This window comes from Podarcis muralis, chromosome 6, assembly GCF_964188315.1.
Source record: "Podarcis muralis chromosome 6, rPodMur119.hap1.1, whole genome shotgun sequence".
Taxonomy (NCBI): domain Eukaryota; kingdom Metazoa; phylum Chordata; class Lepidosauria; order Squamata; family Lacertidae; genus Podarcis; species Podarcis muralis.
Genome location: NC_135660.1, coordinates 66750447 through 66776862, shown reverse-complemented (window position 1 = coordinate 66776862; position 26416 = coordinate 66750447). Strand labels below are relative to the sequence as shown.

The following is a 26416-nucleotide window of genomic DNA, read 5'->3' as shown; positions in this document are numbered from 1 at the left end:
TTCTATTTTTAGAGACGGGTGAATGCCCTCTCTCAACAAAAGCATAGCAGGCTGCCCTGAGATACTGGTTTAAGATCTCAGTCTTTGGCCTAGGGAAGGGGTTACTTCCACACCTAAACAACGAGGAGTTTATCAGTTCATGGATGAACTTTGTCTGCTCAACCTTCACCGTTGGTGGGCTCTTGACTGTTTTGGGAATGCCACCAGACTGTTTCAGGAATGCAATATTGGGACTGACCCTAGGACTCCAACCCTGGATCTTTGTCAGAGATGGGAACCTGGCTTTACAGTTTGACTTTGAACCTTTCCCATTGCATTCGACCTGAACCTGTATTTGATCATAGGATTGCCTGACTCTTCTCTAACATTGCCTTTGAGACTGTGGTCAGTACAACTTTTAGCTTAGACTATGCTGCTTGCCGCTTGCCATGTGCACTATCAAGATTTACAGGACACAGAGGTTCATTATGCTAATCTGTTAAACCACTGTCTTTAGTGCAAAAAGGTAAATAAATTTATGAACTTTTTGTGCTTAAGATGGCTTTTCAGAATTGGCGTTGATTTTGAAGTATCCAAGATGGTGATGGCACTTCATGCCAAATCAGGAGGCACGAAAAAAATTGGAGGTATCGCTGAATTTCCTTCCTAGGGCCACCCCTACAGTAGAAGCTAGAGTAACATGTTGGCATTTGCTGGGCTGCAGTATTGAGAAGTGGGATAGTTGGCATATTGAGTGGCTGCTGATTAGATAGTTGCAGCTTAATTTTTGCTTTCTGAGTCCCATCATCTTGTGAAGATGGAGATTCCCTCCGGGGGGGGGGGAGGCAGAGGATCAGGCTACAAACAAGATCAGACTGTATTGAAGGAAAACGCAACTGGCACAAATGAATTGAGGAAGGATTGGCATTTGGAAATAATAGAGAAAAATTAATGTTTGGAAGAACTTGTTTTTGAGAGGATGGGAACATATTTTGTTCTTCTGAGTCTGTCTATTTCAATATTGTTATGCTAGAATGGTAGAATCATAGAGTTGGAGTGGACCCCATGAATCATCCAGTTCAATTTCCTTCAATGCAGAAATGGGCACCCATACGGGGATTAAACCAGTGACCCTGGTGTTATCAGCGCCACGTTGTAACCAACTCAGTGTGTGTCTGTGTGTTCATGTCACTTTAACATAAATATACATGAGTGTTATACTAGGATTTGGCAGGCACATTTACGGTAAATATTTTACACCTCTGATGAAATATATTTGAGGATGTGTTTGAGCATAATCACAATCTGCTGTCTTTCTTGGGTCAAGTAATTGGCAGTATGCCAATTACTTTAATTGTGCTACTTCTTTGACACTTAAAATTGACGCTTTCTGTTGAGCCACAGTTCACTTTTTATTAACAACATAAAAATGGGAACAAACAATGAGGAACAGTAAGAAAATATATGCATTCCCAAGTGTAGAGTTGTTTGTTACGGCATGCATAATTACTGAAAATCCATTTGAATGAGTTGAAGTCCCCTACAGACCATTCCTACACAACATGAGGAAGGTTGGTGGGGTGTGTTCCCTGCCCCCCTCTATTAACAGAGCATTTGCATGTTCTGGCAAACATCTGAACACACATATATACTGTTCTAGGAATGTGTCTCTTTTTAAAACCATACAATTCAGTGCCTCTTGTCACTTTCAGTAAGATCTCCTAGAAGAATGGAATGGAAATAATGGTAACAAATGGGGGGGGAATAGTTTTCATTCTCTTCTCCCATTCATTTATATTTTTTCATTTGTTTCTCGTATAGATTAATTAGAAACTAACAGAACTGCCTTTGCTTAAATTTTCTTTAGTTTCTGAAATGAATAGGCACACATTGGAGATTAAAGGTAAAGGTAAAGGGACCCCTGACCATTAGGTCCAGTCGTAACCAGCTCTGGGGTTGCGGCGCTCATCTCACTTTATTGGCCGAGGGAGCCGGCGTACAGCTTCTGGGTCATGTGGCCAGCATGACTAAGCTGCTTCTGGCGAACCAGAGGAGCGCATGGAAATGCCGTTTACCTTCACGCTGGAGCGGTACCTATTTATCTACTTGCACTGTGTTGCTTTCAAACTGCTAGGTTGGCAGGAGCAGGGACCAAGCAATGGGAGCTCACCCCATCTTGGGGATTCGAACTGCCGGACCTTCTGATTAGCAAGTCCTAGGCTCTGTGGTTTAACCCACAGCACCACCCGCACCCCTTACATTGGACATTACAATGAAATAAATATAGTAAGCAGAAGGAGACATCTAGGGCATGTCCAACGTCAGTGCTCAGAAACCTCAAGTTGTTATCAAGACCCACTGGTGCTGATGCCTGTTGTGGATTTGGCCCATATGTATAGCCCAGCTCCTTTTTTAAATTACTTTCTGTAGGGCCACCACTTTAAGTACCCCCCCCCCAATGCTCTGCAACAATGCTGCACCAGAGCATTATTGCAGGAAATTTACATGATTGGTGGCTATAGCTGCCTACTGCAGACTGTGGTTCTTCTACCACTACCAGTCTGGCCCCTGTGACTGCACAGTCTTTCCTATTATCATTCACTTGTAGGGTTGTGGTTTTTGGTTTTGTTTTTTTGCATCATGATCCTTCATTCTAGAAAATTTAACATCAACATGCTGTGAGGAAGATCTAGGCTAGTGTCACTGAACAGGTATTGGGTTTAGATATGGAAGCATCAGGTTGTAATTCTTACTTGGTCACACAGTTAGGTAGGCATGGTCACATTACTCTTTCTCAGATGGTGAAAGTGAAGTTAAAATAAGATAACATGCACTTCACTTTGAGGTCCTTGGTGATGGGATAGAAAATTTTAAAAATAGCATTTATTCGTCTTTGTATTTCTTAAACAGGAAATGAAATTATAGTGGGAAGAAAATGTTTATCTTTTTTCACATAGAGGCATCACAAGAGTAAGGTGGTAGCTGTGCTTTCAAAATGTGTGTGGTTTTTTTTATTATTATTCCTGACACACTTTTCAGCACAAGCAGAGAAAGTGTGCGTGAGAGAGAGATACTATATCAGTATATATGTTCAGTGTTCACTGACTTGAAAAAATCTAATTTTTAAAAAGCCCAGTTCTTGAACATGGAGTGCATCTTGTTGAACTAAAGGATGTAGAAACAAATATATATCAAAAACTGCTTTGTAAATAGATATCCTTGAATTCTCCAAGGTATGAAAATAAAAGCTGTGATATGCAAGCAGCATAAGTGCAAGGCATGAGCTGAATTGTCTCGGTATTTTAAGCAGCGTCACAGATATAAAGATAGAAATGCTTCTTGAGGTTTGCTACTGTTCATGTATGATGTGCGTTTTAATTAAGAAGATGTCTTTCATCTGCAATTTGTCATCTATATTGATTTCAGCACAGGGTTTTTTTTCTGCCTGGCAATATTTGCAAGCTGATGTAAATTCAGTATTCCCTCATCATTGTTTTGTGACTCCCTTCTTCCACTCCTTTTACCACCTTCCTGTCCAAGGTTTTCAACTTGAGCAAAGAATCTCATTAGTAACAAAGATTTAATGCCGCAGATAGTTAAAATCTAATGTTCGTGCAGAATCCTTCTGTGTGTTGGTCTCCGTGTAAACATGCCCCTAGTGACATGTAATTGTAAAAGAGAACTATAGTTTAGCCTGGCTATCTGGGATTTGTAATATTAGCAGGCAGGGACATCTATTTTCATTTGGCGTCACTTTTGCATAAATTGATTCATAAGTCCATTCATCCCCATTTCCATGTCATTCTGCAGTAGATGAAGACCTGCAATCCTGATTAATTTTTTTCACCAAAATAAACATTTCTGTATGCATTTGAAACTAAAATATACTTTTTTGTGTACATTTTGGTTTGATTTGCTTGTCTTCTTAAGCCGATTACTGTATATTCAAAGGTGTGTGAAAATCAAAGAATGTGTATATTAACCTTGGAAGGGCAAATCGGGTTGGTTGCTTTATAACATGGACTAAAGGAAATCCTCAGAGGTCCCTAATACTAAATCTATGATGGAAAATTCGAATAGAAGAGAACTTTACTTCTGCAAATTATGTGGTTAGAAAAATGGGTTTGGTGCGTAAGAAAGTTAGCAGACATATTCATGTAATAGGGCTTTTCTGTTTCCTTCTTCCTGTGACTTTGAGGAGTCTGCTAGTCCTGCCTTTCACTAAGCTAATCTTGTCCAACCTGTTGCCCTCTGGATGCTTCTGACTACAACTCCCTTGGGCTCAAGCCAGTATGGTCAAAGCTGGCTGTGTTTGATGGGACTTGTTGTTTAAACAGCTGACGGGCAGCAGGTTGGGATAGGTTGCACTGACTGGGTCAATAGGGATTTGACCAAGCAGTGTCAAGATGGACTGACGTCCTCCTGCCATTTGTAGTATTATTTTATCCTCTCATCAAATGGAAATTAAACGGGCATTTCCATTTTGTTAGTTTTGAAATAATGTAGAGTTCAGATATTAAAGTCTGGATAAACCTTAATAGATGATGTGAAGTTTCATATTCTTCATTAACTTGGTTAATGCTCAAATAGTTTTAATTCTGTTAATGTTTAATTGTTTTTTAATGATTCCCCCAATCTTTATAGCTGTTCTTATTTTATCTGTAAGCTGTGCTGAACCCCGTCAGGGAAAAATGTGGGGTATAAATTTACAATAACTATATATCTTCACTTCCTTACAATTCTATGATTCTTTAAAGTTTTAAGGGTCCCTGGGGGACATCTACTCCAGTCCCTTACAATGCAGGAATCTCAGCTGAATCATACAGATCATGAGATGGTCACCCATCCCCTCTATTTAAAAGAACAAATTAGATTTTCCTTCTGCTGCCCATTGCTCTTAAAACATAACAACACTTTTACTTGTTGTTTTATGAATATCAGGTTACCTCTTGCCCTCCTCAGTGTAGAGGTTTGCAGATTCTCTCACACAGAGCCTCGAGCTCAGCAAATACTATTCACTTCAGTTGGGAGGGAAACTCTACTGCAGTTGCCTCTCCACGGAGTTGAATGGAGAAGGCTTTGCATGAATGCAAGAAGCTGCTGAATCAGAATAAATGATTATTTCATCTAAAGTAGGCTGTGTATGGTTTCTGTATGAAATATTACACACTGCAATTACCGCGTTTGTTAAGATTGTCCTGGGCTCTTAACAGCAACTTCTCTGCTACACTGTGGTGAATAATATACATATATTTCCTCAAACCTCTTGTACTGATTTATGTGTCTTTAAAACTTTCTCTACAAACCACAGCAAAATCTTACTTATTTTCTTTCATTATTCTGCTCTGCTTCCACTGATGACTCTTAACTTCCTTCCAGACTGGCAATATGAGGGTAAGATGGCAAACAGTAACTTCCTGAAAATTGCTTGTCTGTTTTTACTCTGTTTAGAACTTTATTGAAATTCTGTTCAGTCACTCTAATTAGAGACTTGTGTTGCAATTAAATTTCAATTATGTTTGTTTCTGTTGTGAAGCTTTAATTATAATTTATTCCTTTTAATCATTCTTTTGTGTTATTCTTTTGGGTTAAATTACCATCACATTATCACTGTCCTGATTTCTGTTTAGCACAAGGACTTCTGTTTAGCACAACACACAATTTTAAAAGTAGCAAGTGAAAGGTACTGTTTTGTGATGTGACAAAGACTTGGTGTTTGTGTACATGACATAATTTTTTAGCAAGTAGATGCTAGCATCCTAGTAAAACAATACAGATGATGGCCTGGTTTGCATGTAAGGTGAAGCCATGGTTTATAAACTGTGGATTGTATGCAACAAAGTCATTATTTGAGTGGAACAACTTATTCTTGTGCAACAGAACTTCTACTCCCTCTCCCCTGAAAAACCCCCCACCCCATATCTACTCTGGGGTTCCTTGCAGCCTCTGGAGCAGATTTGGGGGGGGGGGGTTGGGGGGGCATGGGGACAGAGGAGAGAGGGGAAATTCTGTTGTTCTGCTTATGCAATGACTCCATGGATTAATTTGGTCATCTGAACCCAGCCCAGCACCTTAACCTTGAACAAACCACTAAAAACCACAATCCATTGTTGTTTTGCAAATCTTGGTTTATGTTAACCATTGCATAGTGTTACATGTAAACCCAGTCCTCGTCTGAAAGCTGTTAAAGTCAGGTACAAGAGCCTATGCTAAAACCTTGCTAAGAAAAACCATTATGTCACAAGGAGTTCACTTAATTAAGAGCTAGGTAAAATCTGGGTAAGTACTTTGGAAACTGGTCGTGCCTATTGCAGATTTATGAGAAAGATTTTTCCACCATCATCATACTCTGCGATTTGATGTAACTTTTTATTTTCATATTTGTAGACTGCAAGTTGGCCAGGGCAGGTCCTCCAGCAACAATAGTTCCAATTGATGAAGAGAGTCGGAATGGTGAGTATGCATCAGATGCTAATAATGGGTAGAAATCAATGTCATGCAAATATGATTGTTCCCCTCTTCCCTCAAATGCTGTTGTGGGAGTTTCCTGAACCCTCCAGAGTAGATGTGGAGGAGCCACAGGGGGAAGTAGAGGGGGGTTCAGTGCACCAGGTTAGCTGAATCCAGCCTCATGCAGTTCATTTTATTTTTCAGTCTTCAGTGAGCACTATTTTAAAAGTTGGTGATAACGATTCACATCAACTTTTCACTGCAAAAATATTGTGTTTTTTTCTGGTTCAAATAATTAATATCTTTCTCCAATATAAATTATTTTTTCTGATGCATCCAGTAAGTTTCCAGGGGTCAGTTCTGACTAGAAATTTATCTCTCCCTTAGAGAATCCAGGGTAAAAAGTAAAAAATCTCGGGGGTAAGGGGCCAGAATCAATTGTAAATCTATTTTATGAATACCTTGAGAGGTTTTGCCATTTGCTCCATTGTCCCACCATCACAACCATCAGATTCCTAGGATACTATAGACAGGTATGCCTTTACTTGACTGGCCAAGGCATATCTCTGCATAGTCAGTTCTCACAAGGCTCCATCCCTGATCTATCTAGCACTACCTCCTAATTCCAAGGCTGTATATCAGGCTTCCTCAACCTCAGCCCTCCAGATGTTTTTGGCCTACAACTCCCATGATCCATAGCTAGCAGGACCTAGCTGGTCAGGGATGATGGGAATTGTAGTCTCAAAACATCTGGAGGGCCGAGGTTGAGGAAACCTGCTATATATCCTGTGGACTGGAGGGAGAGGATGATAATGATGATGATTACCATCATTTCCCAACCATGGAAAGGTATGAAACCTACTACTTCCTGAAACAAGTATTCAAATTTCCCCACCCTTGCAAATTAACTGAAGTGGCCTTTTCCATCAACTTTCCTCTGAAGGGTGGTGAAACAAGCAGCATACGGCACTGCCTTTAACCAATATTCTGAACTCCATTACCTTGTAGCAATATGAGTAGTGAGGAGTGGGGACTACTGAAAGATTTATTGTGATGCTTAGTAAGTTGTGGGTCTATGTGTATGCTAATATTTACGATTAACTCACTCCTTGTGGTGGCATCCTGGAAGTGATATAACATGATGCAGTGTGTTCATTTGTACCAAACTTTGAAAGCCAATTATTTGGCTTCAGATTGCCTGGCCAGGCTATGGAGTCCCTAATAGCTAAAAGAGCTGGAAGTTTAATCTCATTTTGCCCCAAGGAGTTTAAGATCCAGTGCTGTTTGATGCTTCTGTGTGGTGTGAACTATTGCTGAAGCCTCTGGCGGCATGGCTTTTAACAATACACCGTTCTTTCTTCCTGTCTCGATCTTCTTGTGCACTTGTCCACGAAAGTCATGAAAGGCTAGATGAGAAGGAAATGAAATTGCACAGATAGCTTTGCCTTGACTGACAACAGCTGCACCAGAAAGCCACAGCTCTCTCTCTCACACATATATCCATACACTTTTTTTTAAAGCATATTGTACTGCAAAATGAGAGTTGGCACAAAAAGCAACAAGAGTGCATCTGTTATTAAATAAGCACCATTGTGTTTGCTAACCAAAGTAAAATATAATTTGCTGCTGCTTGCTTCAAGTCAAATTTATGATTTCATCTCTCATATTCATTAATGCTGTAGTAAAGGTATTTGCCATAAGCATTTTCCATCTGGTGAATGCAAATATACTAAATGTTAATGAAGATATTTCTGTCTGAATGGTGTTCCTTTCACCCAGAGTGTAGTTGATTTTTTCTTTCCTTATTGCTGCCAAAAAGCAGTCATTTATTGCAATTATCTCTTTTTGCTTAAGGATCATGCCAGTGTGTTGTCGGTTACTGGCACATAAGAAGGGCTGTGTAGGTTTGTAATGCTGTTTTTTGTGGGGGTTTTGTATTTAAAAAAGGTCCCCATGTTTCATTTTAAGAAGATGCAAAAGAAAATACTTTGGATGTAAAATAAATGCTGAAATGTACTTGCATTTCTTATCTGAATGAATCACAGCTGTCTGCTTCCCTAATGAGATAGAATGCTGTTTAAAAAGTGCTGGATATGTCTCAGAAACAAACTCCAGGGGAAGTACACATACCTGCAGTGTGCCACTTGAGACTGCATCCATGGTTATGATGTGATAGTCCCATTTATTCTAATGGAGTTTTTCCCATATGCTTTGTTACAGATACTGATGGGTAAGCTCTCCCAGCTCACCTTATGATGAATTCTGTTTTTCAAAGCCTCCATGGCCAGTCAGTTCTTTTTTAAAAAAAGCTGGGTCTCAGGTGTAATTTCTATGCTTATATGAACAGTTCGCTAAATTGGTATGCATAGGAAATGAGAAGTCCCATGCACCCCATGAAATGTATTCATGGCTTAAGAATGAGGTCTGAATACCCTCAACTATATTCAGCAGTTATCCTCTCTCCCAGTGTGCCCCATTCACAACAGTGCATTGATTTGGGAAGGGGAGAGGAGGCAAGGGAGCTGTCCGGGAGAATTGACTGGAGGAAAGCCCGTTATGAACTGAGCCCAAATTTGGAGCAGAAATTGGAACTATGCTCATTGCAAGGCACAGATTTGCTCCCCACCCACCCCTGCCTGCCAGTTTCCTAAATTTACCACCATCTCTAGTTTACTAAAACAGCTAAAAAAGTAAAGGTAAAGAACCCCTGACAGTGAAGTCCAGTCACAGACAACTCTGGAGTTGTGACGCTCATCTCGCTTTAAAGCCCGAGGGAGCCAGCGTTTGTCTGCAGACAGTTTTTCCAGGTCATGTAGCCAGCATGACTAAGCCGCTTCTGGCACAACAGAACACCGAAACTAGAGCAGCGCATGGAAACGTTGTTTACCTTACCACCGTTTACCTATTTATCTACTTGCACTTTTTGGTGTGCTTTTGAACTTCTAGGTTGGCAGGAGCTGGGACCGAGCAATGGGAGCTCACCCCATCATGGGGATTCAAACAGCCGACCTTCTGATTGGCAAGCCCAAGAAGCAGCTAGAGATGGTTAAATTTGAACATTTGTACCACATTGTAAAAGATTACTCTGCTCCTAACTCTCATGTGCTGATCTAACTTTTGCATATGACCCTACACATGTATACCCTTACATTTTTAAAATGTTAACATATCATATTCAGAGTCTACACATTTGGAGTGCCCACACATCAACCCTGCACAGAAATTTTGATAAATGCAGAGAACGTGGAGGCAGGGATAGTAGCCATTGGCCTAATTCCCTCCACCCAGCTTGTCTACAGCAGGGAGATAATTGGATATGGGCAGCTTAAGCCTTATTGAAGTACTTGTTCTTTTGTTGTTGTTGTTTAGTCGTTTAGTCATATCCGACACTTTGTGACCCCATGAACCAGAGCACGCCAGGCACTCCTATCTTCTAGAATGGGTGGTGGTGGCTGGGAAGCTTCAATGCTAGGCAGGGTTCACTGCCAGCCACCACCAACACTCCTACTGAAGCAAATAAATACTTAAAACAGGGGCCCTAAGTTTCAACAGTTTAGCAATACAAAGACGGCACGTTAAAGAAGAAAGGTCTAATGTCATGTAATATGCATTCCTGGAAATGAATGGTGCTTCTGAGCTTGCTCAGAAATGTACTTTGGTGCTGCAAAGGGTAGGATTAATAATTATCTAAATGCTCAGGAAACAGAATCAGGAAACAGAAAAACAGAAATTGTGTGGTCTGTAGTCAACTTTTGCAGCTGGAGAGCAAAGTTTGGGATCACCTTCCTTTCCCCTTTAAAATTCCAATTTTTTATTAAAAGTCATGAACTGATTATGAGGATAGGAAGGTGCATTGCAGATATCACAAGCATTAGCTGTATTGACCCAACTTTAACTCAGAACAGACACATTGAAATAAATGGGCCTTAGTTAGTCCTGACCATTTCCCCCTCCCCCAGTGGTTTTACTTTGAGTAATAGTTAGCTGACTACAACCCTGTGTTTCCTTCAGTCCCCCCCCCCCCCACACACACACACATTCATGCTGAACTACCTTAAGTCTCCACAGAAGCTCTGGAGGAGAGTGGGAAGCCTCTATATCTATTTGGGCCTCAGGATTCTCCTTCAGCCATCCCACCATCTCCCACCTCACCCTTCACTGGCCTGGTTGAGTGCTTTAGCCTGGCCAGAATATGATAATGCTTCCTGCCTTCTGCATGGTGAAGTGTGTGTGGAAACCTCTGACTTCCACATAACTGGAATAAGTGTACAAAGGAAAAAGTCACATACACTATTCTCACCACTTTTGTCTCTGCCCCATTCACTACTGGAATGCTAACCCCAGAAGACTACCCATCAGGTTGAAAAAAATTCCCCAGTCCAACTCTAGAGGGGAAAATATAAATTTCTTTGGAGAGTCATAGCATAACTATCAACTTAAAATAGTATGTTTATCTTCACCCTGAAACAATCAGATAAACATTTCGAAATGCAGTCTCTTCAGCTACTTTAAAGTGGCATTTATATCAACTCTTTTTCTATAAGATAAAATAAACTTGGCAAATGCTTTTCTCACTTAAGTTACTTGAGCAAAAATATATAAGCAAGAAAAAATGAACAAACTGCTAAAATGGTTTTGTTGGTTTAATTTCATTGAGTTGCCATATTTCGAAAAGTAAAAACCAGGACAACCCGAAAGTTTTTGAGGTTATTTTTAGACAAACCCCAAAGTTGTTGAGTTCTTCCAGCCTTTGGAACTCCGGTAATGTCTGGGAAAATCCAGACATATGACAACCTTAAATTTCAATCAGTTGAGCCTTCATGTGAGCAATTTATCCTACGTCCCTACAACTGTTAAGTCTTCCTACAGTGTATTCAAGATACAGTATGGGAAATTAATTACGTGTTTCTAATCCCCCCCTTTACTCCTCCCCTTTAAAATAATAATAATTAAGTTACCTTATATGACATCCAAACTGGGGAACTGTGACTTAAGGTCTAAGTACAAATTGGGATGTAAAAGCAGGTTCAAGCATGTACATTTAAATAGCTGATGTTACAGCATAAGGTTTCCATATGTTGCAGGCTCTCTATGGAATGAAGCCCCCAAAACAAGGTGATAGCAAATGGCCAAACTGCATTTCCTGATCTTACTCTGTCACAGAGGATAAAATATTGGTTCAGAATTTAATGTACTTTCCATACTGTGAGCAGGTGCCAGGGGCTCTTCTTAATGTTCTACCTGAGGCACCTGAAGAGTTTGTGATTCCCTGATTGCTACCATATTGCAGGGGAGCCAGGAGGGCAGTGCCACCATAATCACTGAATGGCCAGCCATTCTACCTGAGGCTACAAAAGCAAATCAGTGTTAATTCATGTTAACTAACATAAGAAAACCATGTGCCTTTTGCAGTACCTTGTTGTAAATCACTTTGGTGTGCTTGTTGTTCATTAATTCATTCAATCACTTGGACTAAGGTTACCTGATGTCCCCGTTTCCCGGGGACAGTCCCCGGATTTACAAATCAGTCCCCATACAAAATCCATTGAAGTTGAAAAGTGCCCCTGGATTCATTGAAAAAAATCTAGTAACCTTAACTTGGACTGCAAGTCTGGGAGCAAGGAAGCCTTATAGGAATGAGATGGAATGGGATACCTAATTGGAATGATTGCTAACTGGCTATTTGATATTCATCAAAAATGTTCCAGCTTCAGTGATCACAACTTAAGTCTCAGGAGCAATGTCTCAACTGGCTGAAGGCTGAATTTGGAAGGTTCTCTTAAAGCATCATTTTCTTACCACAAACATTAGGGGAGTGGAGAGGATTTAAAGCTAAGTTAAGTAGTAGGGTGATACTTGTGATCTAGTGAACTAGCAGCTCAGATGGATAAGATTACTCATACAATTCTGCCAAGCCCTCAAGTATCTAGTCAAAAAAATGAAAAACTTTGTCCCATTATGGTTTAGGGGTTGAATGGCATAACACTGGAGCAGCTTTCAAGCATGCCTTTAAAAATATTGGAACAGAAGCCAAACAACCTGAACATCTTATCTGTAAACTCATACAAGCTACTTCTTGTTTTGCATTAGAAAGCATTTATGAGCTTCAAAGCATGTTCTTGAAGGCAATAGACACAAATGCATTATTCATAAATAAGTCAGTAAAGACTTCAACTATTTATATGATAATTGATGGTAGCAGTAAGAATATGAGAATATAAATAGTCCTCAGCACAAATAAATGCCTTTTCTGCAGGTGTGCTACCAGACTTATTGTTTATGTCAGAGATATTTCAGGATTGTGATACTTTTGGGAAGGAGGAGGTAGTGTGATATTTCAACTTTACTGTGTGCTAGTCAGTCAAAGTAGGCCAAATGAAATGTAATACATTGAGATATATCCCTTTACAGATTTATAAATATATCACTTTTTGAAACAGGTGTTTTTATATACATACTTCTGAAGTTTTGTCATCTGCTAGGGAAATTAAGTCTCTATCTTTACAAACTTTTTCCTACATTAGACAGCATTTAGAATACCTTTGTTTTGTTCAAGTAGATGAATGTGCAAAGTAGATTTATACGATTGTTTTCTGTAGTAAGGTTCCAGATGTCTGACTTTATAGAAGAGCAATTGTCAGGAAACTATGAGGGATGGGAAGATCATTGATTCTGTCTGGGGAACCAAAGTCCTTTCATCTGAAAGAGAGACATCAAATTGCCAACTGCCCTTAGAAACAACAGCAAGAAAATGGCTGCCTAAAAGATATTGAGACAGCAGCAACAAGTAGAGCAACTAACCAATTAGTTCCTCTTCTGTCCATTCACCTGTCTGTATGCTGAGAGGTTCCTAGCTTTATATACTAATTGAGGAGGGCAGCGGAAGGATTAGCAGCACTTACAGTTCTGACTGACAGGAAGCTTAAAATACAGAGATTCTGCCCCCCAAAAGAATGAAGACAGTGTATGCAAAGGGAAAGAATGGTAGAAAAAAAATTTGGCCGGCATTAATCCACACCATCACCGGCAGCTCTTCCTGATGGACATATTCCACTCCATAGTCCCAGCATTTGGTTGACATCTTCCTAAGATGTCCATGGTAATGGGATGTAGCTGAACATGTGGAATGAAAAGATGGGGACACAGGCCTGAGGTAAGGGAGGAGAAGTGGCCAAGTGAAAGAAGGAGGCTGCCATCTAGAAAAGGAAGCTAGAAGGACTAACTCATCCATTAATCAATGGCCCCTCTTTATAATCATAGTAGCATACATATTCCCACCATTTGGTGGACATCTGCCAGTGTTTATACAATGTCAGACTTTACTTAATTTTTAGTTGGATTATACTATTGGCCCAATTAAGAGAAAACTGTTACATATTAAAAATTGCAATCATTGTATATATGCTATTATATTGTAAATAGTTTTGGGATCCTTTATGGGAAGCAATTCCCAAATGAAAACAAACCAAAATAGCAACAAGCAGGGCACAAGGAAGAAGTAGAACTAATTCCCTTGATACCAATATGACTATATTCCAGCAATGTATAATTGGCAGCGGTACTGCTATTTCAAAACTGGTGCAATCTGTGAAACTGGATGCCAGATGCCAGATACTTGCTAAATAAATGTAGTATACACACTCCCCATACATACTCACCCACAATATTTCCCAACCCTAGAACCATCATCACACCACCCAGCCACGAGAATTAGCTGGCTATCCTTGGATACGCAGTGTGTCAAGCTTGTATATCTGTATATATATATATATCTTATGCTGAATAGCAAGATGTAATTTTGCATTGCTTGTGTGTATTGCAAATCCTTTGTTATAACTTCAAAAATCCCCATAATAATTCAGAATATAAAATGTTTTGCTGTTTGCACTACCAGAGGTTAACTTGATTTTCCTTTAATAGCCTTGATACAAAATAATAGAAGAATTTACAAACTCTAAATAAATTGTTTCCTTTTATCTATCTTTTGCTCCCTCTACACACAAAACCACCTGCTAGTCGTTAGCTGTAACTAACATAAGACTCTAGCTTTTGGCAGGCATCCTTGAGTTCTTTTAGTTATGATGAAGAAGTGAACTGTCTGTTGGCTAAAAAAGAACAACCCTTTGATTTGATTAGGAATGTTGGGTAACTGGCACAGCTGCCTTTGGTGTCTACAACTTGAATGGAAAGTAGGCAAAGGGGTGCCAGTAACCATTTAATATGTGCTTTTTCTTTCCAATATTATATCTTCTAAAATAAGGGCTCTGTTCTTCAATAGTTCATCAGTTTGCTTTATTAACTCCATATCTCCTTTTACACGTCTTTGAAATATCCAGATAATACAACTGTTTCCTCCTGCTGTAATTAGTGCCTCTGATGGTTTCTCTATATTTTAAAATAAGAAAGGTGCCCACTATCTTTCATCATATCCTCTTTAACTCCTAATAATTTTTCCTGCTTTGTATCACCACATGCACCGGATATGTATTTATACAAAAGACCTGAAGAAACAGAAGAAATTATCTACCAGGCAGACAATAGCTTACTCTTTCTTTCCAATTATTTTACTTCCCTCCACCCCTCAAGATATGTCAAACTCAGTATTCTCAATTGTGAACTGATTTATTCTCCCAAGTATTCCTCTTCTTAATTTAATCGCAATATAACATTACCTTCCACCCTGTTGAACAGACAGGAATCCTCGGCTTTAATCTTTCATGCTTTCCTCTTCTTTGCTCCCCAGTCACCAAAGCTGTCCCCCTTTCTCCATCCCATCAACTTTTTACTCAGGATCTTGCTCTAGGGATCTCCTGTCTTAACTGCTATAACCTTTTGACTTCTTTTGGCTCCTCTCAGTAATCTCAGCTCTGTCTAGAACTTGGCTACCAAACCCATCCACAAATTCCTACTAGGGATAGGGGAGAAAATAAATTTCAGTTCACATTTAAAGGCAAACCTACTTAATACTCTCTCTCTCTCCAAAACAATGTGCAGATTGAAATGAAGCCATCCTTTGAAATCCACACTTCTCTGAATTTTGTAATGTGGCCCTCCAGTCGAGTAATATGTACAAAAATTAATATACTATGGTAAAATGTGCATATAAAAGGATATATTAATGCAAATACAGTGGTACCTCAGGTTACATATGCTTCAGGTTACATACGCTTCAGGTTACAGACTCCACCAACCCAGAAATAGTACCTCGGGTTAAGAACTTTGCTTCAGGGTGAGAACAGAAATGGTGCTCCGGTGGCGCAGCAGCAACAGGAGGCCCCATTAGCTAAGTGGTGCTTCAGGTTAAGAACAGTTTCAGGTTAAGAATGGACCTCCGGAACGAATTAAGTACTTAACCCGAGGTACCACTGTAACATGAAAACCCATTATTTGCAAAATAGATATTACAAATATGTGTCTTAGGAGAAATTTGCACTAACCACTGATGAATTTTTATGCGAACTTTTTAATATTTAAATCACAAACTGATGTGGAAATGTGGAAAAACTCAAATTAAGATTGGGGGAGAAATGAGAAAAACAGTCCCTACACAAATGAAGGAATTTCCATTGTTACACAAATGTAGAATTGGAAGGGGTCCAAGTGACCATAGCTGTCCTTCCCCATCTCATCCTGCTGTCATCATAATGTACCTCTGTCCATAACCTTTACCCTCCTGTGACTCTGAATCCCATGAAGGTCTCTGTTTTAGAATGGCATATTTTCTTCCTTTTGGTAGAAGAACATCTATGTGGTGCCACATCACCCTTCTAGCAAACCCCTTTCTAGTAACCCATCTCTCTCATCAAGGTTTTTTGGCTTAAACCCTAAGTCCTCATCCTTACTTCAAATGAAGCCTAAACACATTTAACTGCCTATTTCTAGGTTCATTTCTGGTTGCCCTTGTCTCTCCTGAGGGAAGCAATGCGCTCCCAAGGCATCAGTGCATATGTGGAGGAGGAGTGGGATCTTGGTGGCACACCTGATTTGTATACATATAGGCTCTGTATAAAGGGACACGGGTGGCACTGTGGTCTAAACCACTGAGCCTAGGGCTTGCCGATTGGAAGGTTGGCGATTCCAATCCCCATGATGGGGTGAGCTCCCGTTGCTCAGTCCCAGCTCCTGCCAACCTAGCAGTTCGAAAGCATGTCAAAGTGAAAGTAGATAAATAGGTACCGCTCCGGCAGGAAGGTAAACAGTGTTTCCGTGCACTGCTCTGGTTTCACCAGAAGTGGCTTAGTCATGCTGGCCTCATGACCCGGAAAAACTGTCTGCGGACAAACGTTGGCTCCCTCGGCCTATACAGCGAGATGAGTGCCACAAGCCCAGAGTTGTTTGCAACTGGACTTAACTGTCAGGGGCCCTTTACCCTTTTTTAAGGCTCTGTATAAAGGTTTCAGGAATGAGCCAGCTCAAAGCAAAGGTTTGCAGCCAACTGCAGAAAGCAGCCAAGAATAGGGAGGCTTTGATGTTAGTCAGGCAGGAGAGAGCCAGCAGCTGCAGACTTTGGCGCTTCCTGACCTTGATGAGCTGGATGATAAGGCAGTAGCTGAGAGCAGGCTGGAACACAGCCAAAGCTCACCAGAAACACAATCAGGCGCGAACAAACCCCTGTCAGACCCGGAAGAGGTTGGGGCTGAGGTTGGGGTGTTGTTAGATCTGAAGCAAAACAAGAGACACCAGGGGCGTAAGTTCAATATCTGTGGTGATGCCAGAAGAACTCTTCAGAAGGGTCCGGTTGAGTAATGGTGCCGGAGGCTTCGTTAGAACCATCCGGAGCTATCTGTTTTCACAATAAATCCTCCTTTTTAATTATCTACGCTTACTGTGTTATCAAGCTGGGAACCTGACAAAAGGTCCCCCTCTCCCCATCACAACCTTCTGGTTTCTTTCTTTCTCTCACACATGTTGCAAAGCCTCACCGTGTGTGTGTGTGTGTGTGTGTGTGTGATATTTGTAACAGAAGGGTTATACGAGGAAACTTGAGAATTTAATCCTTTCTCTGCTAGTCATTTTCCTCTGAAAACTCCTTCCACAGATGGTCTTACTTCTACCAGTGTTGCAGACTTGTAAACAGAGGCCTGGTATCACGTGAGGTTTTATTACATGCATTTGTAGCATGCAATGTTGCTCACGGGGCCAGCTTTACTGTGAGGTAATCTCCTCAGGTGGTAGATGCTGTGGGGTGCTGTCAGTGCTACCTGACTGACAAGGAACTGCAGCACTACTCTGTTGTCCTTAGGTATGGTGAATGTATGGTGGAAGATGTAACTGGCAGTCCAGTCAGTTTCTGCACATGGAACGAGGGAGGGCAGCATCTTGTTCTTTGCCTCAGGCAGCAAAATGTCTTGGGCTGACCCTGGTTTTTGTGCTTGGCAGTCAGTGAGAATAGATAAGCAGCTGTGCAGCCACACATTTCTGTCCATGTCGTGCATTATACATGAACAAGTAAGTGGAGAGTGTTATTTCTGTCTGGCATGAAATATATTGTGTGTTAAAATATACTAGTCAGATCAAAGAGATTGCAGTTGCAGACACCAAAGGGAAACTCAGATTTGTGGTTTCTGTGATGGTTCCGCCACGCCAAAGAAAAAGAAAATTCTAAAAACACAAAGAACGCTCAGATAACTCTAAAGGAAAGGCAATTATTCCGGCATAACTTTCTCTTTTTATATTTCATTTTAACTGATTTATAAAGAGATAACAAGGATTCTTAAATTTAAAACAACAAAATGTTGCAAAATAGCTATATATCAAATAAGTTTTAAAGATAAAAAAATGAATACAGAAAATAAAAAAATATGAAATGGAAAAAATAAGAGATTTTGAATAGGGCCAAATGTTCCACATCCATATTATTGCTAAATCCTAAAATGAAGTGTTTACTCAAGTAATTGGGAGAATGGGGGAGGTTGTCTAGTTCCATATTAATGTGATAATTATCATAGCAGCTGTTAGGAAATATAGAATGAACATTTTATATGTACAATAATTTTGTAGTCTATTAAATTTAGCATCTGAGGCCCACTGTTCCTGGCTGGAGACTTCCTGTTCAGTGTTTCAGCCATTCCTTTGAGGATACTTTACACATAGACCCTGAGCATGTTTAGACCTTAATGGGTTGGGGTTTTGTGGGGGGGGGGGGCAACTGGCTCCCTTAGGGGCCCTTCCAGGGTGGGTGGGTCTGAATCTACTTCTGCAGAGCTAATACTTCCACCATGTTTATCAAGAACCCTGCTTTGGCTACATAGCTGTCATAACTCAGCACCTAAGTTTGCTATTAATATATTCACAGCAATAATGTGGGAGTGTTTCTGTGTAGCCAGCCATGCTCTTCTTTCATGAGATTCCATTTCCTTACCAGTCATTTGGCATTTCATGGCTGCTGAGCATGCTCATTGCAGGGGATTGGACTAGATGACCCTCGGGGTCCCTTCCAACTTTACAGTTCTATGTTTCTATGATTTGATGGGTTCACCTAGTGTTCTGCTGAAAAAATTGTCCTGATATTACTATTTTTTTGCTTAACCACCTTCCATCAATTAATAAGATTAATGACACTTAAAAATTATGAAAGGGAAGAGAAAATTTTGGTGAAATTCTCATGGCTGTGGTGCAAAGCTTTATTGTGCTCATCTTACTTTCAAAGAGGTGTCCTTTCTTTCACTCTACGAATCATCTTTTTTCCATGGTCTGCACTCTGCAGACAGCCATGCATAAACTCTAGGACTGAGAAGCATTCATATGAAATTGTCAGCATGTTAAAACAGTCCTCATTGCTAAAAGATTCCCAGCAGTCAGGTTTAATGCTGAGAATCAAAGATTATGAAATGATGCACCAAGAAACAGATATGCCATTAGATGTTAAATTAATTCCTAAGAGGAGAGTAGCACACTAATGAGCTAGATTCAAAAGCAAATCAGTTCTTCATATTAAAGTTCAATTCATTAATTAATATTTCTGTGTGTAAATAAAAATACCACTCATATTGGAGCTAAAAGGTAATGTATTAATGTGCCAATTTTTTTAGTCGACTTGCTCATAATGAAAACCATTATATTAATTTTCATGGTCTTAATGCCTGCTGTGTAGTTATTGATGCCCTGTGATCCATGATTAGATTTAGCTGCTGCATCCATTATTTTTATTGGTTTATAATCTCTGTTTACAATTTTCATAAATTTGGCTGTTGCTGCTATCAGCGAAGAGCTCGATTGTTGTGCCTACAAACGGACTAAATGTGAATTCAATTGAAAAAGAATATTGTTGACCTTTTTTATTTCTTTACCCATTTTATTACCTACCTTTTCCTTTTCTCAAGGAAAGAAAGCCTTTGGAAATATGAAAGACACCAGCCATAAACCCATGTACATTTGTAAAAATGCCCCACCATTTTCAGTTAGATCATCATGCAAAGATGTCTGTGGAGAGGGATATTAAGCATCTTGAGATGCAGAGTTCTGTTCCTATGCCACATACACAACTGCCCAACAACAGATCAGCAAAATCCATCATGGCTCTTTGACTGCATACACAACATACATTTAAACTACATGACTCCCTCTCAGAGAATCCTGGGAACTGTAGTTAATTAAGGGTGCTGGAAATTGTAACACCGTAGGGGAAACTACAGTTTCCATTATTCTTTGGGGGGAAGCCATGTGCTTTCAATGTATGTTGTATATGCAGCAGAGGGTACCAGGACTGAGAGATCCAGAGCGAGGACCCAGCCCGACCCAAGCTGCAACTTCATTACCAGGAGGGGGGAAATGACCTAAATTCTAGATCAAAGCAAACAAAAAGAGTTGTTTTATATTCCATTTTCTGTGCTAAGATATCTAACAGAAGAGCCTGAGGAGCTGGAAGACACTTCTAAAAGTTTCCTGCAGGTCTTTTGGGCAATTTTCCTTGTGAAATATTCTATCTACAAAAACATTTGGGAGAGAACTCCCCTCACTTATCCTTCTAAATGATATTAAAAACAGCACCTGCAACCAATCTTCAGTGACATGTGCACAGACCTTCAGATTTTGTATACAGTACTAATAACTCTGGCAGAAGCTGAAAAAAGTTTAAGCAAATTAGCACTCATCAGAAATTACATGGGGGGCAGGAACTAGTTAAGCCAGTTGGTATTTTGAGTGTTGCATTATAACACTGTTTGGCATTTTGAGTGTTGCATTACAAGAGATATTGACTTGGAGGAGATAATGCGTGATTCTGAGATACCTTGATCGGGACCCAAAACTCATTTTGCAGGCTAGATGTTATATTAGGAAAATTGCAAAGAAAAGGTGGATGTTTGGAGGCATTGCAGAGAAACCCCAGTGTGGACTATGTTATAATCTGAGAAATGTAGAAAATGTAATTTCAGAATTAAAATAAAAAATTTCTTTCGTCACTCGTGTTTGTGTGGAATCAGGTAGTGGGATTATTTGGGAAGGAACTCTTATCCCTCTCAGAGAAATTCAGAGAATGGTGACAAGGAAGAGAGGGCCTTTTAGGTTGAAGAGCCCTGCTTATGGAATGTTATGCCCACCTGGCAATAAGATTGCTATCTTTTTCGTGCCAGAATAATACTTCCATCTGCTTACTGGCATTTACTGGTATGTGATGGGCTTCGTATAATTATTGATTTCTAACAGGCTTTAGTTATTGTACGTATATTGTGCTAACACTTATTGTGTTAACAGGATGTGTTTTTCTATTATATGTATAAACTGTAGATGTTTTGTTTTAAATTTGGTAGAATTATATTTTTGTAAAGATATACTGAGTCTTTTTTGAGAGATGATGAAGAAAATAGCAATACTTTACAATATTCATAGCATTGGGCTCTGCTTTTAGCCGAAAAATTCTGTATTTATTTAATCTTCAGTTCTTTGCCTAGCTGTTTCCTTTTATTTTTATGTTATTTAAAATAATGTGCCATATTTTACAAATATCAAAGCAGTGTACAACAATAAAAGCAAGCATATTAAAAATTCATAAAAATACAATAAAACAATAAAGGGTGAATCACTGGGTAAATAACTATTTAGAAATCATTAGTTATAAATATAAATAATGTTGGAAAGCATGGAATGGGCTCCTTTAAGATTTTAAGAAATAATCATTACCTTTTGGCCTGAAGTTTCTCCGTTTTGTGTAATTGGCAAAGGCCATATGATTGTTCCCAATTAACTTGGGGAAAATGAGATTAACATCACAATTTTAGCCATTTCTATTCCAGAGTTAATCCTGTTGAATTCAGTGGGGCCTAATGCCACATAAATGGGGTTAGGATGGGAGCTGGGGTTACATTTTTTTATAGAATCAGGATGAGACATAGAGATGAAGCTCATTTGGACCCATTTTGTTCATTATTACTCATCCCATACTTGCTTGAAATCCAATAGCTAGTCTTCTGAATAAGAGAACCAAAAGGTACAGATGTTCACTTATCTGGATAATGAAAGAAGAAATGGGAAAGCAATCATGATTTTCCAAGGGCATATTTTAAACTGAGTTGCAGTCTGAAATACAAGGTGGATCAGCTTAGTAATCTCTTTCTAAATTACCTATATAAACAATGTTCCTTGGTGAAACAGAACGAAGAGGAGGCTGTGGTCATTCTGACAAGCTACATAAAATATCCACTTATAAAATGTTATGTGCTTGTAGTCTGTTTTCCAAAACAGTTGTTCAGGTACTGATTGTTCTCTGCCCACATCTTATTCTAGCTGCATTGAGCTGTTGTCTGTTTTGAAGGACTTGGATTTGTCTTTGAACAAATTTGTCTTACATTAAAGAGGACATGAGAAGATAAGGCCCCTTGAGATAAGGATTGCAAATCTGACTTTTATATAGTGTTACCTTGGAAAAGAATGTTTTGGGGATGCATGGGGGAAATGTTAATTCTTTTCAGGACGAAGTTACTTTTCTCAGCAATATTCTTCTAAGGCTGTTTCAGATTTTCATCACTACTAAAATATTTACAAAACAAAACAAAAATGATTACAATTTTTTTGTTCTGCAAAAAAATAATAATCAACAAAGTTGAATTCCAGATGCCTTTTTGATGGATTCAGCAAATGGATTTATAGATGATAGTTATTGTTACAAAAAAATAAATAAAATAATGATGCATACATTGCACAGAGCAATACCCTGCACTGGACTGTTTCTCATTTCCAGAATTTGCTATAGCAAAAAAATTCTAAAATCAACAAATTAAAGGGGGGTAGAATGATGGAAAAATAAGTAGGAAATTAAAAGTGTATCATATTAGCTTGCATCTAGGCAGGCTGCAATCTTAACCGCACTTAGAATTGCATTGGTATGCATGCTTAAAGTAGAATCATTCACATCAACAGCCCTATTGATTTCAGTGGGTCTACACTAAGCAAGACCAGGTCTGGCTCCAATCCCATCTATTCAGTGATGATTGATGATTTCACTACAATATGGTCACCAAATCACCCTGTAAAATATTTGAGTATTGTATGTGATACCATAATAAAAAGTAAATACAGTACATCAAATGCAGTAAACTTTCTTGAAGCTGGTTTTTTTTTCTCTCTCTCTCTCTCTCTCCCTCTCTCTCCCCCTCTCTCCAGAGGACCTTCGTGAAGAGAGTTCTGTTAGGAATTATTAACCTGAACACCACCAAAGTTCACTACAAACTGTTTACTATGCTTGTCACTGGAGTTTTGGCTAGTTGAATTCAGGAATAAAGTGTCACTGACAGTATTTCCTGATGATAATGGACTATATTTCTCTCTCTCAATATATATTTATTTCTGATCCAAGAGATGAAATTATTTCTATGCCTCCTTGTGCATGTTCTTGCCTGAATAGACAAGAATATAGAACAGAAGTGAGGAGTTTATTAAGAAGAAGCTTGGCATATATAAGATTTTGAGGTAACAGAACTGTGAAAGTATACATCACTGAAACTGGGGTGGAATACATACAAAATAGTTATTCACACCAACCAGTCCACTTGCTTTCCTGTTCATGTTAACCTTTCTAATCCTAGGATTATGCTGGTTATCCAAATGCAGTTACAGTTTTAAAATGATGTAAAGTGTCTCCCTTAAAAAGAAAATAGGGATGCTGGTCTTTTGTTTTCAGACCATATTTTATTAAACTGCTAACTATTACTATTCAAATACAGCAAATTCCTATATCTTTCTGAACATCAGCTGCAGCCCAAACAAGCCCCAAACATTCGTATATTTGCACCAGAAACTAGTGACCAAATGCAAAAGCACAACTACAGTGACAGAAACTATTTGCCTTTCCTCCTTGAGGAGAGAGTTGGAGGGTGAAATCAAAGGGAAATCTTTCAGGCAGAATACAAGATGCTACTCAGCTTCATGAATAAAACTGAGTTGGGCTTTCACGGCAATAGGACTGCAGTGTGCTGACAGCTGAGCATAAAAAGTTATTTGTACGATAGCTGAGCCAGTTTATTATCTCTCCCTCCAACCCAGTAAGATTTCGGATTGATCAAACTCTTTTCTTCTTTTCCCCCCTTACATATTGATATTTTTATATCATTTGGGTTTCAATGGTTGTGTTCTTCACTGAGATGGAATGGGAGCTTCTAGAGAAACCGGAGAAACCATGGACAGGGTGTTTGTTTGTTTGTTTGTTTGAGCAGGCAGTGACAAAGGACTTAGGCCTGTTCTACCAAGGCAGCGGGACACGGGTGGCGCTGTGGGTTAAACCACAGAACCTAGGACTTGCTGATCAGAAGGTTGGCGGTTCGAATCCCCACAACGGGGTGAGCTCCCGTTGTTCAGTCCCTGCTCCTGCCAACCTAGCAGTTCTAAAGCACGTCAAAGTGCAAGTAGATAAATAGGTACTGCTCTGGCGGGAAGGTAAACGGCATTTCCGTGCATTACTCTGGTTTGCCAGAAGCGGCTTAGTTATGCCGGCCACATGACTCGGAAGCTGTATGCCGGCTCCCTCGGCCAATAAAGCGAGATGAGCACCGCAACCCCAGAGTCGGTCACGACTGGACCTAATGGTCAGGGGTCCCTTTACCTTTACTGAGGCAGCCACAAGGTAGTAGAATGAATTCAATCAATTCAAGTTACAGATCACATTTGCCCTGTTTTGAAGCTTCCTACAAGTAGAAAACCAGCACAGCAAGGAACATGCCAGATCAGTTCATTTCCATTCATTGTGCTAGTGTGTGTTTCTTAAAACATATTTCCGTTCAGGTGTTTGTTTTTATGCGAGGGAACATTAAAGAGGCACAATCCTATGCAGAAAATCCTATTGTGTGGAATGTTGGGAAACAAGTGTTCTCATTTCCCAGAGCATGTTCTGTGAGTGAGATCTGTACTCTAATAATGTATTTGGTTTTTTGTTGCATATTCAAATATAAGCTAACAGTCAAAGAAAGCTGCAGTTTATTTTATTTTTTACTTTGAATTTGAACCACTTTTGTAAACCTAAAATCAAATAACAAGGTGCTTTTACAACAAAATGAGATAGGCACTTTTCTAACCTTTTCTCTATATGACTTATTCTAGATGACAATCAAATCTGGCTGATGGAAGCAGCTGTCAAATAAGTGATTCTGTGGGTGGGGGATGTTGTACCAGCTTATGCACCAGCAGGGTGACACAGTCTGTTACTTTGCTGCTACTATAGAAATAAAAATGTAGCAATAGCTCTGCATGCTATGCTATTTCTGTTATGCATCAGATACATGAGAACTGGGACATTTGCAGTTCATCCTTACCTAGGAGTTATACGGGCGATGAAGAGCTTTGGGAGGGGGATATAATCGCATGAAATTTTGACAGCATCTGTCACTTTCCTTCTGTATGATGTAGACAGGGAATTCTTCTGAATTCTTTCCCCCATATTTAGACTTAGCTGAGCTGAGCTGATGGTTATAAGCAGTGCTTTTTTTCTGGGGGGACACAGGGGTACGCATACCCCTAAACATTTTGTGAATCTATGTTGGGCCTCATTGAGGGGCAGTATTTCAATATGAGTAGGAAAATGAGAGTACCCCTAAGCATTTTTTAAAGAGAAAAAGAAAGCACTGGTTATAAGAAAGAAAGAGTGTGTGTAAAATCTGATGGTTTAAGGCAATCAGAATCAGTAAATGGGCCCCAGATAAGAGTCAGTAAACTCAAATATTTCTGTAACACTTAGAGGCTTGATTTTTACTGATCTTACAGCCGAAGAATCATTACAAGACTTTCCCACTAAGCTGTTGCTACCTTGGAGATTTCTTCTGACTGTAACAAATACAATGGTATTCTGTGCCTGTTTTTGGTATGAAAGAAAGAGCTGTCCATAGATGCTACTCTTATCTTTAACATGTCACTTGACATAACAATGGCAAGGTCCATCAGCAGACACAAAATTGGGCCTCAAAGCTTGGGGAGTTGTCTAAGGACAGGTGAAAATCTTGAGTCTTCACACCATTCAAAAGCACTTCATCTCCTTCTCTCCCCATTCAAATGCTTTGTACACTGCATAGCAAATGTGTGCAGACTTCCTTGACACATCTCACTATTCTCATAGAAATAATTCAGGTGTTTGAATCAAGTAGGAATCACCAGGTTTGAAACGCTGCTTTAGGGATAAAGTATCTGGAGGCAGTGGCTGTATTTGGACAACATGATAAACTGTGTGGGGTGCAAGAGACACAGGCTTTCCTAGACTCATTCCCATCATAATCAACCAATTAAGGTTTCCCATGATGATAACAAGTCTAGGCAGGCCTCGGACTCTTGCACTCTCCCTTCTCCTTCCCTGGCACAGCCATAAGCAGGAGTAGAGTTCACATTATTATTATTATTATTATTATTATTATTATTATTATTATTAACTACAGACTAGGATTATGCAAGATCCCTGAAATGTGGTTAAACTTAACCATGGTCTGTTCTTACAAATGGTTTTATAATCCATGGATGGAAGCTGGCTCGTTTCAAACAAACCATTCATCAAAGCAGTTTTTAGCCAAGCTTA

At 39.5% G+C, this 26416-nt stretch overlaps 1 protein-coding gene across 7 annotated transcripts in view; it reads left to right on the top strand.

The window, feature by feature from the left end:
- Positions 1–26416, top strand: part of PCDH15 (protocadherin related 15) — a 621509-nt gene that overhangs the window by 344114 nt on the left and 250979 nt on the right. For 6 of the 7 annotated variants that reach the window (XM_077930491.1, XM_077930496.1, XM_077930495.1 and 3 more), the window contains 2 exons: positions 5359–5373; positions 6367–6432. In XM_077930491.1, the coding sequence (XP_077786617.1) occupies positions 5359–5373; positions 6367–6432 (81 nt within the window). The remainder of the gene's footprint in view (positions 1–5358; positions 5374–6366; positions 6433–26416) is intronic. The other variant, XM_077930494.1, reaches the window with a different exon arrangement.